The following is a 15,235-nucleotide window of genomic DNA, read 5'->3' as shown; positions in this document are numbered from 1 at the left end:
TTTAGTGCTCAAAGCACACAATGGAAGGTAGGTATGTTACCTATGGGGTTCGACGACAAGTCCAGGATGCGTTAGCATAATCAAATATAGCGCAAATAGTTCAAGATTATTAAAAAAGTTTGCCTGTAAATCAGTGGTTCCTAAACTGTGGATTGTGACCCTTTTGGGGGTTGCGGCCTCTTCCAAAAGAAGTCGCAGGATTTGCTGGAAAAAGATATAAAAAAGTACATATCTGTGCACTGAAGTGCAGGGTACCATTGTGTCGGTCATGTAACCCTATTGTGACTCATTTTAGGGTGAAATTGGTAGATTTACCATAGAGTTATACATGGGGCAACTTTGAGTTGGTACTCTTTGGGTATAATCTCTATGGTAGATTTACCATAGCGTTACACACAGAGCAATTTTGAGTTGGTACTCCTTGGGTATAATCTCTATGGTGGATTTACCATAGCATTACAAAAAGGGCAATTTCAAGTTGGTTCTCTTTGGGTATAATCTCTATGGTGGATTTACCATAACATTACAAAAAGGGCAATTTTGAGTTGGTACTCTTTGGGCATAATCTCTATGGTGGATTTACCATAGCGTTACAAGAAGGGCAACTTTGAGTTGGTTCTCTTTGGGTATAATCTCTATGGTGGATTTACCATAGCGTTACAAAAGGGCAACTTTGAGTTGGTTCTCTTTGGGTATAATCTCTATGGTGGATTTACCATAGCGTTACAAAAAGGGCAACTTTGAGTTGGTTCTCTTTGGGTATAATCTCTATGGTGGATTTACCATAGCGTTACAAAAAGGGCAACTTTGAGTTGGTTCTCTTTGGGTATAATCTCTATGGTGGATTTACCATAGTGTTACACATGAGGCAACTTTGACTTGGTACTCTTTAGTTTTAATCAATGTCTGAATTTTGTACATAGAATACCGTAAAACCCTGTCTACAAGCATATAGTGTGCTTCTGATGAAAGCTACATTAATCCAGTCGCCATTATGGATTTTGAGCAAATAAATTACGGATCCAAGCATATACAAACAAGTATTATTTTAAGACCGATCTATTGTACTGGTATATTAACGCTTGCTTCGAATTAATTAAGCTTTTCTAAAAAACACTATATATGCTTGAAGACAGGGTTTTACGGTATATTATTTCTTGTACTGATTTTGCGCTTACATTTATTTTTGCGCATTTGCGTTACAACCTGCTCATGTGAAAACAACAACACACAAACTTATTCCTTTTGTGTATAGGCCAATGTAAGAAACTTAAAATCAGGAATTTAAAATCAAGGGAAACGGTTCCAAATTGGTAAGGCATGAAAAATTAATCAGGCAAAAATTTCCACTACTAAAGGATGAAGAAATTCAGGATGATCTGCAAGCAACTTACCACATAGTAGGCTTTGGACTGCCGTCAATCCTAAAGTCACAGTCAAATATATCTGGATCTAACGTAGACAGAGTTGAATTGACCGAAGCTGTGATGGTCACTATAGGGCGCCCTCTGGTGGTGATGGTAGGTTATTGTCAAAAAGCCAATGTGAAATTACAATTTGTTTGATATTGAAAAAGCAAGGTCTAGTTTGGACTTGTTTTTATCCTTACAGTCATTCTGTTAGCAATTGCTTTATTGCCAAAATGGTCTATACTACCAAATAGAAAATTAAAATATGATTTGCCAAACATTGCCAAACATCGGATTCATTTTTGCTTGATTGCGTCACAAAGGACTGAAAATGCGACCCATGTTTGTAGCACATCCCTGTATTGTAATTTGTACAGAGTTTTAAAAAAATGAGTACAGAGTTTTAAAAAAAATCTGAATCATCCATTGTGTTGGACTATTTAGGAATGTCACTAAACCAGTGGTGGCACCGGGAGGGGAAGGCAATTAGTTGAAATGACTGTAAAGAGATTTTTTGTTGTTACTTGCTGTTTTCAAATCAAACAAACTCAAACTGTAACCATACAATTTCTATACTCTGTTCAACCTGACGTATGAAGTAATTCCAACCCATCTTTATAATTAAGTCAAAAGTTAGTTTTTTGATGGAAGTCAACTTTTTGCAGTGTCCGGAATAAACCCATTGGATCTTATCTTCATACTTGAGTGTACAGAGGACAGAAAGTACCGATGTTATACTGACATACCAACAAACCAACTGACAGACAAACTCACCATAATGCAGGTCGACTATTATATTCACAGTTAGTTTCATTCGCATCCAGACTTTTCTCATCGGTTCTCAAATATGCGGTTATGTTAATGATAGGTCGCGATCTGAGTAGTTATGAAAAACAATAACACACTTTCCAGAACTTGGCATGCAAAATAACACACATCATATGCAAATTATGGTACATATTAATATAATTGGTTAGTCTTCACAAAGATAAAATCTTGTAGGCCTAGGCCTCCAGCCCCCAACTCAACACAAAAGTTGGTAACCAGGAGAGTTACCAAATAGCACAGAAAAGTGGTAATTGTTTTACCAGTAGTGAGGACCAGGAAATTGGCAAAATACGGGCTATTTAATTTGCACTGTCCGCGAAATTTGACTGTGAAATCAGCAAAATAGGGGGTATTTAATTTGCACTGTCTGCCAAATTTCGAGAAAGGGAGTACTTGGGAAAATCCAGTAATATATGTCAATATTTAGTGTCATTGAAAAGGAGGGTATGAAATTCTAGTCATTGAAAACCACAAAAAAGGGTTTTTGGTCCAAATTGGGGGAAGAAAGTCCACTTTTCACAAAAATGCCCCCCCTTGGAAAAAAGTCCATTTTTTCAAAATCAGCACCCCCACAAAAAATCCTGGCTATGGGCCTGATTGGGAGTATATTTTGATTGAAAAAGAAAAAGTTTAAATTAAATAAATTCTTTGTTTCACATCACTCATTTTCAAACAAAAATATTCAAACAGAAACCGTTAACAAGAAGAGCAAACAGAATGATGCAAATATTAACCTGCATTCTTTGTAAGAAAGACAAAAATAAATCAACTGAATGATGCAAGTCATGATCATATTACAGTTTAATGATGCATAGAAGAGAAATGCTAGAATGATATACATAATGGGCTAGTCCAGTTGAAATCCATCACTCCCTATGGAACATACCGTAGAATTCCGTCTAGAAGCATATAAAACCTTACTGCGTGATATCTACCGACGATGACATGCATTAACACATGCTATCTACTGAAGATAGCAGCCTTAATGCGTGACATCTACCGACGATGGCGTGCATTGCATTAACACATGCTATCTACTGAAGATAGCAACCTTAGATATCACGCAGTAGGGTTTTTTTTAACGAAAGATATGAAAGGCCAATACCCTTCTCAAAAACATTGCAATAGATTGGTCTTACAAATATACATGTTTTTACAGCCGCCTTTATCAGTAATAGTTGTTCAAACTCCAAATAACGTTTTTGTTGAGAGTGTCTGCCTCTTGTCTCTTGTGTCAAAAAAAACTTGTTTAGAGGCATATATATGCTTGTAGACGGAATTTTACGGTATGACCTTAATCTTCTACAAAGGGAGTGTGAATTGCAAATGGGGTTACCTGAATGAGTGACTGCATTTAAAATCTACACTCCCATGAGATTAAGGTCATGTCTTCCATAGGGGGTGTGTGGATTTTAACTGGAACAGCCCAATTGGTTTCACAGTAATGACATAAGAAATGAAACATGTAAAGAAATTTGAGATTATTCATAATGTAGAGAAATTTGAGATTAATAATGAATCTTTTAGTGATATTTTCAAGGAAAAATGTCTTTAAATTCCAGGAGACAAAAAATAACAGTAACTATAATTCATATTGACAAAGATCTCCAACTCATTATTTGACAAGATTATCCATTTCATTTTGACAAGATTCTGTTAAGTCCCCCTCTGACAAGACAACCTACTCAAATTTCGTTTACCTTTACACAAAAGAGTAAATCTCTTGTCTAATTTGGTAAGATTTGATGCTGCTTTTGGAATTGTGTGTAATTTCATTGCGGGTAATTCTGGGTTTGATTTATAACAAACTGGCAACAAGCAATCTTGAGCCGATGACTCATCTTTTCGGGAAGCAGGGCACTCTATCCTTTTCTACCTCGATGGTAAAAACTCACCTCAAAGTAACGACAGTATCAGTTTGAAATGCACCAATCACCAACTCAGGATAATCGTTTCCATCTAGATCAATACCACCAGCCAATGAGTAACCAAAGGTATAATTAAACAGCCTATCGATGGGCAGGTCATCAGGAAGGTCTGCAGGGGTGATTTTTTGTGTTGGGGGTTGCTTGATACCATCTGCTGCACCATGGTAGATGTAAACAGCGCCCTCGCCATTGTTTTCATATGGCGAGCCAATAGCAATATCTGAAACATACCAGAAAGAAATTATGAATAAATTGCTTGGTCATGCATTCATCAGGGATGTATGAACATTTTACACCCAGGAGGGTATTGAATACAAATGACCATAATGGGGATGTGCGAGGGGGGGGGGGCACTCCCATATATTGGTACGCGTCATGTGCCTGTCAATAGACCCCCTTTTTTCAAATCTGCCATCCAATGACCCCTTTTTTTCATCAGTGAATACAACAAACCTGCAAATTTTTGCATGCTTAGCACATATTTTGATCAAATTTAACATTTTTGTACCCATTTTAGAAGAAAAAAAGTTCCAAGGCCTTTTTCAAATGCAATTTACACAATTTACAGTTTAAAAAAAATCCCTACCTACCTACCTACCTAATTTTTTTTTTTATGTTAAGCCAATCAAACAATTTTTTAGGCCTAAATAAGGGTCAACTTTCAAATTCTTAGAGGCACATTCCTACCAAATCTAAACTTGAGTCCTCTGGTCAGCAGGGGTGCATTACACAATGTTAGAGACACCATTTCTGGGGCCCCATTTCACAAAATCTTACGATCGATCATAATTTAATAAGAGCTTTGTGGTAAATCAATTGTAAGATCGATCGAAACTTTTTGTGAAATGGGGCCTGCTCGTATGGGGTCATCTTAGGAACCCCTTGAACTCGCCTCGGTTTTTGTTACTGCACGAATCAATAAAGTTCCAACTAATGCCCGCGTAAATTCACAAAAGCAGTCATGCAAAACACAAAACGCAAGTCGCGTAGGTGCTGCGCACAGCTTCCGCCCAGCTGTGTGTATGCCATTCTTTATCAGAGTATAAGCTTATACAAATTCTGTGTCCCAGTCCCACTCTCTAGTACAGAGCCTCTGCCACTACCATGGGCATCAATCCGGGGGGATATCCCCCCACCTTTCGGCAAAATGACCCATTTTTTTTTATCTTTTCAGCCACTTTTTGACAATTCTGGCTGATTGTCCCCCCCCATTTCAACCCGGATTGGCGCTAATGGCCACTACCCATAATACACAAGCAAATGAGGCCTGCTAGTACCATATCCATCAATATGAGACACTCGGTGCTGCGCGCCTCTTCTTGTCTCTGCGTGCGCAGCACCTTGGTATCAGCGCTACGTGCCTCTCCCATTCGGACATCGCAATCCAAGGGAACTGATCAAGGGAACTGTCCCGTACACTGTACCTTGTTTTCCATCTAGATCCAGATCTCCAAGATTGATGACGGATATACCAAACATGGAATCTAATGAACCTGTTAAAGTAATGGGTGTTACCCCTGAGAAGTCAGCCTGCAAACAAATCATAAAAAAACCTGTTAACTAAGGGAACATTGATATGTTGGGTTACTCCATTTTACTTTGAGATTTGAGACTCAAGACAAGTCACAAGTCCTAAAATGTTGAGTTGCGTTGAGTCATTTGAGTTGAGTCGATACAAGCTTTGAGTGAATACTGGAAGGTAATTAACTTACTGTTTTATTTTCATTGAGGTAGATATACACCCTTCCCCCAGCGTCTGTGTTACGATCGTAATACAGGGGAGCACCGATAATCAGATCATCATACCTGAGGGGGAAATAATTCAAAGAAACAACAGAGAGATGTATAGAGATATACAAATTATTTATTGTGGTGAAAAGTTTGAACCTTGATCCAGATTTATTGAACAGATCTATTTCTGTGAAGAGATTCATCAGGATTGTCTATATAAATTATTACTGTACTAGAGTTCTCATAACAAATCCAGGTACTAATAATTGTGAGTACCTGGATTTGTTATGAGAACTCTAGTAATAAGATGGAGAAATTATGAGATTGGAAATAAACATTTTTGTTATGCATTATGCCCAAGGAAGCAATAGGGATTCAATCATGTTTCACTGTTGTTCATCACCATTTAACAATGATGCATCCGCGCCGTCTGCGTGGTTTACTTCATGAGGGCAGCTTTAGCTTAGCTGTTCATCACCATTTAACAATAATGCATCCGCGCCGTCTGCGTGGTAAACCATGTAGACACACCTGACGTGAGTTGTTAAATGGTGATGAACAACTATGAAACATGATTGAATCCCTTTAAACAACAAAAACAAGCTAAAGATCATCATTATTTCATGAGGAATGTCATCTCAACCTCAGGCCTACAAGAAGAGCGGTGATTTCTCTGTTGATATCATGCACTGAGCAATGAAACTACAAAATAAAATGGCAATGTTTAGCTGCTATCTCTCCAACATGTAAACCAAGTTCCAGGCATGACGAATTTTACGTGCCCACACGTATTCGCGCATCCGTTAACTTGCATTCGCGTCACACGTTACTGGAAAACTGTGGATTCATCATCGTTTAACAACCTTTAGCTCCTGTACAAAGGTATATAGGAAGAGTTGTTGAAATAGTATTATATCCCGTTTGAATCTGAACATTATACCTACCCATCGCCATTCAAATCAGCAGCGCATACTGAATAGCCATAAGACTCCGTCATGCTATACCCAGGCATTACGTGTTGCTTCTCTACTTCTCCTGACCTACGTGGTTTGAAGATGACAACGGCGCCAATATTCTCAGATCTCGGAGCTCCAGCAACGACCTGTAAGCCATCATCGCTGAATATACCAGCAGTTACAGAAAAACCTGAAAATATAATACACAATTGACCTTTATAGCAGCTGATTAGACATCTTTGGATATTAAGTTCAGATGTCATTTGCGGTAAAAAAAAACCCACAACCAGTCTCACAGCTATGGTACAATGAAACAATCAGCCCTGCGTGATACAGCATACAAAACATGGGGACATTGACTGGTTGCGAATGGTCTGTTGGTAGTATATGTGTGTGTAACATGTTGTCCATCAAGTCACAATTTTTCTGTGTGATTTACAGCTTTGTTTTAAAATTAATATTTTTTTGCTTCGGATTGTAACATTAGGCAATTCCAGTTGAAACCCATACACCCACTATGGACAAACATAACCTTAATCTGCCACACAGGGGGTGTAGATTTGAGGTTGAGCCACCTATTCAGGTAACCCCATTTGAAATTCACACCCCCTGTGTGGCAAGCTGTGGGATATTAAGATCATGTCTTCCATAGGGGGTGTATGGATTTCAAATGGAGTAACCCATTTCGAAGCAGACGACACTGAATGGGTGACTCCATTAGAAATTCACACTCCCTGTGTGGAAGATTCAGGTCATGTCTTCCATAGGGGGTGTATGAATTTCAACTGGAGTACCCCTTTTGTACATGTAGCAGACAACACTGAATGGGTGACTCCATTTGAAATTCACACTCCCTGTGTTGCAGATTAAGGTCATGTCTTCCATAGGGGGTGTATGGATTTCAAATGGAATAGCTCATTTTTCGAGATACATGCTGTATTATATTCCGAGCACCAGTGGCGTAGATTTCTTATTGACACTGGGGGGTTGGGGTTGTAAAAAATTTCTAGAAGTATAGTGAATTCAGCCCAAGTTGGCGACATAATAAGCTGATGGTACAAATTTTGCCATTTTGAAGGTACTGTTGAAATATGGTCCAAAAAGGATTGAATTTGTGCGAAGCGCAAAAAAATTGCACTTTTGGGGCTAAAATGGCCAAATATGAGGTTAATTGGGTCAGAAACCCACATACAGGCATCAACATTGGGGGGATGATTGTATGGACCATCCCCCTGGCAAAATATTGGGGGGGTTTATCCCCCCCGGATCTACGCCTATGCCGAACACATACTTTTTACTCACCTAGGTAGCTATTTAAATTGACTCCAAGCGAATCCAGATTTTTTTGTGCAGTTTTTTCGTCAATAACATCAACAAGGGCAGAGTTTAAATTAAAGTAATCTAATGTATCTTCATCTAAATCAGTGATACCAAAGAAACCACCACGCCAGTCACCTTTACCAGGAGTGCCTGCTAACCACCAGTTTCCTGAGGCTTTGGATTCCTGTGTAAAAAAAAGTGAGCAGAGCAAAAAGTTATAGAAGATGGTGATATGAAAAGGGGTCATTGTTATCGCATAGTCATTATCATTATTATCATCATCAGCATGTTTGACATCATCATTATTTTGTTGCTTTTTTATGTGCCCATTAAGGGCTGGGGTATGAACGTTTGGACAGTATTTATTGTGGGACATTAGAGCACATCAGACATATCGAATTGCATTCTGAATACGAAGAATGTCATTCTGATATCAAATAATTTTGATTTTTGAAATTCGCAATTTAATACACATTTTATGGCAAATCATTAAAAATTGATATTTTTGATATTTAACAGTACTTAAAGTAAACTTTATAAATCTGATGATTTATACTTAAAGTGCATGTAGGTGGGATGAAAAGCCGACGATCAATTGAAAATTTTGACCTTTCAGTATTGAAGATATGGATTTTTTTTCCCAAAACACAAAAAAAATTAGGTCTTTTTGGGAAAAAAATCCATATCTTCAATATGAAAGGTCAAAATTTTCAATTGACCGTCGGCTTTTCCTCCCTGCTACATACACTTTAAGAATATGTCATTAGATTTATATAATTTACCGAGGACTGTTATATATCAAAAATTGAAAAATATCAAATTTTTATAATTTGTCATAAAATTTGTATTATATTGTAATTTTCAAAAAATGAAAATTATTTGATATCAGAAAGACATGCTTCGTATTCAGAATGCAATTCGATAGGTCTGAGGTGCTCTCATGTCCCACAAAAAATACTGTCGATATATAAACGCTCATTTTGGATCCCTTAAGGTACATCCCTTACTCCCTCTTCCTCCCCCCTCTCTTTCTCTCCCTTTAATTTCCTTTCTTTCTCTATTCCCCTTTTATCAATCGCCAGGGGGTGTTGCACTCCCTCACCCCCCTGGCGACAGCCCTGTCTGTCATATAATCATCATTTTCATCATCACCATCGCCTTCATCATATGACGGATTAAATCAGATTTGATTTCAGTTTCCATTCCCATTAAATGGGCTATTCCAGTTGAAATCCATCCACCCCTTATGGAAGTCATGACCTTAATCTCCCACACAGGGAGTGTAGATGTCAAATGGAGTCACCCATTTAGGTAACTCCATTTGAAATTCACACTCCCTATAAGATAACGGTCATGTCTTCCACAGGGGGTGTAAGAATTTCAATTGGAATAGCCCATTGCAATCAATGTCCCTTACAAAGCTTCGTAAATCCCAAAATCATTCGTACCTTACAACGAGTCGTAAGTTCCATTTCACTGAACTTATACGAATGGTATCCTTCGTAAGTAATAATGATTTACTACAGAGACCCTTCGTAAAGTTACGTCTAGTATTGGGTATTCGAAACTTTACGAACGATTACTTGAGTTACGAAGGGTTAAAAATTTTTAAGTGAAATCTACCCCTGGTCTAACTTACCGGCACCATATGCAATCCGGTTCCAGCCTGGCAGTAACCATAGAAACGTTTGCCTGTGGTTTTTCCGGCACACGGTTTCCATTCATGGCTGCCAATAGCAGCATAACCTGTCAAATCGTTATTCAACTGCCAACACTTTCCCAGACCACTAATCTCTGAATCCGATACTTCCTTATACCGATGTGCACATACCTGAAAAATAAAATCACATTATTAACAAATGTGTGCTATTCCATTTTGAAAATCTGCCATACCCCTGTGGAAGTTTAAGGAAAGCATTTTACAGAGGGAGTATGTTTTTAAATGGAATTGGCTAGGATTTATTATTGAAATCATTCGAGAAATAAAGACATGACGATCCAAAAACAAATTCAAAAGATGCAGTTTATCCATTGCATACCCTATTGATTTGTATATACACAAAGCATTCTTGAAAAAGAGAACTAGCACCGTGCTTTCCATTGATTAGGCCATTAAAACTAACTTTGTGCTTTCATTGATAACAAAAGTGCAACTTCCTTAGGTTTTAGATCACTGTTTCTTTAAATCTCAACCAATTTCAACAAATAAAGTCTTAAATCAGAGCTGAAGACTACAGGTATTGGCTGCTTGTTTTATTTTTGACATATCTGTCATTGTTTAGGATATACAGGGGTGAACATATTAACCAGTACCTAAATTCTTTTGCTTAGGCAAAAACAAAAGATGTTTGCATGCCCTCAACCGACCGACCCTAATTTTCGAAATTCCTGAAAAAGTTTTTTTTCCTATTTACTGTACAAAAGAATACCGACCCTATTTTTGGAAATTCCTGAAAAAGCTTTTTTATTTCTTTTCAAATTTTTGCATTCTGATGGGATGTAAAAAAATGTATTTCTTCAACATTTTAGTTGTTTTGTAATGTTAGTTGATTCCTTTTGACACCAAAATTGTCTTATTTTTCATATTTTGAGCCTTTTATACAAACAGTAGAGTTTGCTAGTAATTAAAAAAAAAGAAATCCCGACCGACCGACCCAATTGTTAAAATTCATTTGATGGCATGTAAACTATTTTTTTCTTGGCCTTACTGCATATTAGTACAAAAAACAGAATTTTGGTGATTTTTACGATTTCCCTGGGATTTTAGAAAATGAACAAATCACTTAATGGGCATTTAATTAAGGTAAATGGATATATTTTTCTTCATTAATTTCTCCCACTGAAAGTGTTAAAACTACTCATACTTCGGTTGAAATTTGAGCTTCCATTGCCATATAAAAAGTTTATAACTTTCCAATAAAGTCTGCCAGGGATGGGGAGAAAAGAGAAAAGAGTACTTACTCCAACAAAGCCTCCTGCTCCTTGGCTATCTACTCTTACTCCCAGCCACTGATCACTCTTATCTTCGTTTCCTATATTCCCTGTGACATCATTTATTACACGTTCGCAATCATCTGTGTTGGATGACAGTGGACATTTGAAAACTGCGCCAGCTGGTTTTTTTAAGCCTTGTTCTGGTGTGTCGAATTTGGGAGCTCCAACCAGCATTCTGAAATGAAAAGAACAAGAAGATTCCATTAACCTCATGAAAACTATTTTCTGATTGGTTAAAATAAGGCTATATATGATTAATTGAGCCAATCAGGAACATCAATTGCACAGCTGAAGAGGATTGAGCTTAAATATTTAGAAGCTGTGTTTTAATTGGTCACTCAGATGACTACATTTTACATAATCAAACAATTAATGCTGTATTACAAAGGTAGGTCCCTTTCTTTTCCACTGATAATATTGCATAATTGTAAGATCTTTAAAAAACAATCGAAAGTTGTATAAGTTCCCTACATCTACTACACACTAATAGTGATGCCATATGGAGGGGATTGAAAAGTTTTGAATAGAGGAGCATTATACACTGCCTTTGATAAGATTTTTTGTCATATGACATTTTTCTGATGAGTCAGTGAAGTATGTTTGAGCCCTCTGTTGTTTACACTGGATATATTGTAGGTTTTCTTAACCCTTAGACAAATCTGGCATCTAATTCCAATCCCATATCCTAAACCTTTTGAGGTGTAGTGGCGGTGGCAGGAATTTCTTTTTTTTTTTTTTGGGGGGGGGGGAGGGCACTGGGGAAAAGTAAATTTCAGGGGGGGGGGACATTTTTGGTTTTACTGGGGCCAACAGGGGGGGTACGAATTCTGACTGGGTGAATTCCCCCCCCCATGCCCCATCGCATCACCTGAAATCCATGCATGCACAGTGTTTTTCATAGTGAGCTTTAGTGAGTTTCAGTTCGGTTATAAATAAAGTCACCAAAAAAGTTTTTCTGTACTTCCAGGCCTACACAATGGAAACACAAACATTTTAGTATATTGAACCTTACTGGAGAGCAACCTGTAACAGGGAGTATAGTAACTACTTAGTATACATTGGTACCAAAATATGACAGTATAGATCATTTATTATCCGACAGTCAGTCTAGAGCTAACAATCAACTTGTTAAAATAGTTGCATGTAGCAAACCACTTATTACGATCAGATACAAAAATGAATTCTAGACAGTAAAGATAAGGTCATGACATTCAAACATATGCCTATGTGTGTTATCATTCAATATGAAATCGACCCCAAATTGCTCATATCGTATAGAATTTCAGTATAGAGAACCAAGTTTTCTATATCTCTTGTCTTTTTTGTTTTGTTTAACATCAGAAGATGCCACCATGACATGAGAATGGTATTAATGATTTACATGCTAGCATGCACTTTAACATAAAAAGTCCAAATGTTGAGATATTTTCTCAAAATATCAAGAGCTATCTCAAGAGCCACAGAACCAATAGTAGGCTTGTTTGTACTCATTTTGATACATTTTTCATGCCGATTCAAAATCTAGACATGAAAATGTACAATTTTGAAATAAAAAAAATTGGAACTGTAGTCAACACCTGCATAAAGAGATTTAAATTATTCACTAGGTTATAAGATTGGATGAATTTCAAAACTGACTTGTCCTATATGCGAAATAATTTGAAATTTTGAACACTGGCAGAACCAGGATTGGGGAAACAATTTACGTCATGTACAATTATTTGCATTGTGAACTACAATCATGACAATTTGTTCACACTTCAAATCAACTAGAAATGATTTTAGTTGAATGAACCTCGTTAGTCATATTTCCCTTTTGTTGTGTTTAAGGTTTTTGATTTTTTGGTTCTATTAGGTATTAATGGTCATATACCAGTTGATATTTATATTGCTGGACAAGCTCTGACAAGGTCATTGAGCAATTTGTACAGGTTGAAATCAAGTATAAATGATTGCCTTTATAGGATCTGTCGGAGACTTCTTCTGAAAATAATATGTGATTTGATCAAGCAAAATCAGTTGGAAATCAGACATTCTAGTTTGTAGATATGGGGAGAAAATGTGTCAGTATTTCTTATGTAATTCCTTTGTTTTTGTGATGACTAAACTTTTAGTAATTTTCTAACAATAGATGATAGTAATGTGACTTTCATTGAATCAAGTTAACAAATTCTCTTCAGACTGATTTGCTTGATCACGTCACATATTTGTGACGTGTCATGTCACTTGGGCAGGTTATCAATTTTCAGGTTTTTACATCTTAACTATAGAGATATTTTGCTCCACAAGGCTGTTTTCCCCAATGAAATCCGACATTCCTTTAAGCGAAGATATCGAGTTCGTAAGTTATGGTATTAAAAAATTTGAAATTGAGATATCGGCCTTTAAAAATATTATTGACAATGTTGGGAGTAGGAATTACCTTGAAAAATGTCTCAAAAAATACAAGATGCCAGTTATATTCCGGTCTGAAACTATTTTAACATTGATAACATCACAAATTCGCAAAAAACTCAAATTGTGAAAAAATCACCCGGGCAGATTTTTGGCTATTTTTCCATTTACGATCCTGCCCAAAAGTGTCTCCTTTTGACATGACAGGTCACATTTTGCCCAACTGCTCTCATGATCCTAACTAGAGCTAATACTTCCAAATGCATTACCATTTTCACTTAAAATGAGGTGTCTAAAGAGAAGAAAAAAGTGCAAGTTTATTTTGGTGATCCGGTGGTTTTAGTTGGTGGGAAAACGTTAGTGTTCGAGGAACATACTAAAACCACCATTAACAAGGTCTTGTTTTGAAGCTAAAGGTTCCATACTAAAGTAGCTCTATCTCAAAATAAATTTAAGGTAAAAATCAGATATGTTTATATTGTGTTTTGTACCTCACATTGCCAAAGATTCCCAAGTTTTGAGGTAAATTGCACTGGCCATTTTGATATTAGAAGTAAAAATATGTGTTCACAATGGCCCATAGAATGGTTTGACTGTAAATTCAACTGTTGTGAACCACTACAGACCACTGCAGAGTTTACTGAAATAAATTTGCACTTTTCTCACTTTTGACATTTGACGACTCCAATTACCAACTATTTAGCATATTTTACCAACAGTAAGAAAAGGCAAAGACCTTCAATGGAAAAGGACAAATTCTAAAAAGAACGATTTGATTGTACATGGGAGTGTACAGTCGAAAGTTGTTAACAACTTTGCACATCAACGCATTAGTATTGACAGTGTACAAATGGGCCACACAAAACGAACAACAAAATACCTTCAAAATTGGAAGGTACAAATCTACAAGAATAGCTTTACCTAACCTTTTCATTGCGGACATCCCAACATAATCAACAGTTCAAGTTTTTTTTAAATATTTCAAAAATTTCAAAAATTTTCATTTTTACAGCCATATTTGGAATCAGCATGAAAAATGCATTGAAATGAGTACAAACAAGCCTAGTATTGGTTCAGTGGTTCTTGGGAAAAGTCTATCATTTTGGGGTAAAAATGACAAATTTTGGATTTTTTTGTGTGGGGTGCATAGTACCTATAGGAGTAGAAAGAATTAACCTCTTAGGTTACAGGTGCAGTAGCAATAATAACATTGAGAGAAGATGGTTCCCTTGTTGCACCTATTTTTGTTAGCTTAAGGGTGTCTTGTAAAGGGTTACACCTTATGAAGCCTTTATATGCTTAAGATGGTCCAGCACAAGCCCTACTGGATAGTGTTTGCTGAACATGAACAGTTTTATTAGGAGAAGACCGTTCTGAAGACTGTTCCCATCGATTTACGCTCATGGCATTTTGGGGTTTGTGTCACGCTCACAACTCACACTCCAAAAATACCTTGATACACCTGTCTTGTAATGTGTAAAGGGATAAGTTATATTGACCTTCTTTACAGGCTATGATGATACAGATTCATCATTAGTCCTCATCATAGCTAACATTTAATGTTTAAAGTGCAATTTAAGGGCCAACAGAAACATACAACACTAGTGGCTCTGGAAGATTTTGTTCTGCAGAGATGTCCAGGCAAGGGGGTTCAGAAAATTTGGCAAAAATGGGT

At 36.9% G+C, this 15,235-nt stretch overlaps 1 protein-coding gene across 3 annotated transcripts in view; it reads right to left on the bottom strand.

Annotated features, from left to right (window-relative positions):
• LOC140162621 (integrin alpha-6-like) overlaps positions 1 to 15,235 on the bottom strand; it is a 217,921-nt gene that overhangs the window by 47,747 nt on the left and 154,939 nt on the right. For 2 of the 3 annotated variants that reach the window (XM_072185890.1, XM_072185892.1), the window contains exons 2-9: positions 11,134 to 11,341; positions 9,812 to 10,003; positions 8,155 to 8,356; positions 6,841 to 7,042; positions 5,878 to 5,971; positions 5,590 to 5,695; positions 4,133 to 4,385; positions 1,395 to 1,508 (exon numbers count right to left, since the gene is read on the bottom strand). In XM_072185890.1, the coding sequence (XP_072041991.1) occupies positions 1,395 to 1,508; positions 4,133 to 4,385; positions 5,590 to 5,695; positions 5,878 to 5,971; positions 6,841 to 7,042; positions 8,155 to 8,356; positions 9,812 to 10,003; positions 11,134 to 11,341 (1,371 nt within the window). Of the gene's footprint in view, positions 1 to 1,394; positions 1,509 to 2,183; positions 2,286 to 4,132; positions 4,386 to 5,589; positions 5,696 to 5,877; positions 5,972 to 6,840; positions 7,043 to 8,154; positions 8,357 to 9,811; positions 10,004 to 11,133; positions 11,342 to 15,235 lie in introns of all 3 variants that reach the window. The other variant, XM_072185891.1, reaches the window with a different exon arrangement.

Source organism: Amphiura filiformis, chromosome 10 (genome assembly GCF_039555335.1).
Source record: "Amphiura filiformis chromosome 10, Afil_fr2py, whole genome shotgun sequence".
In the NCBI taxonomy this organism is placed as follows: domain Eukaryota; kingdom Metazoa; phylum Echinodermata; class Ophiuroidea; order Amphilepidida; family Amphiuridae; genus Amphiura; species Amphiura filiformis.
This window is presented reverse-complemented; position numbering and strand designations above follow the sequence as displayed.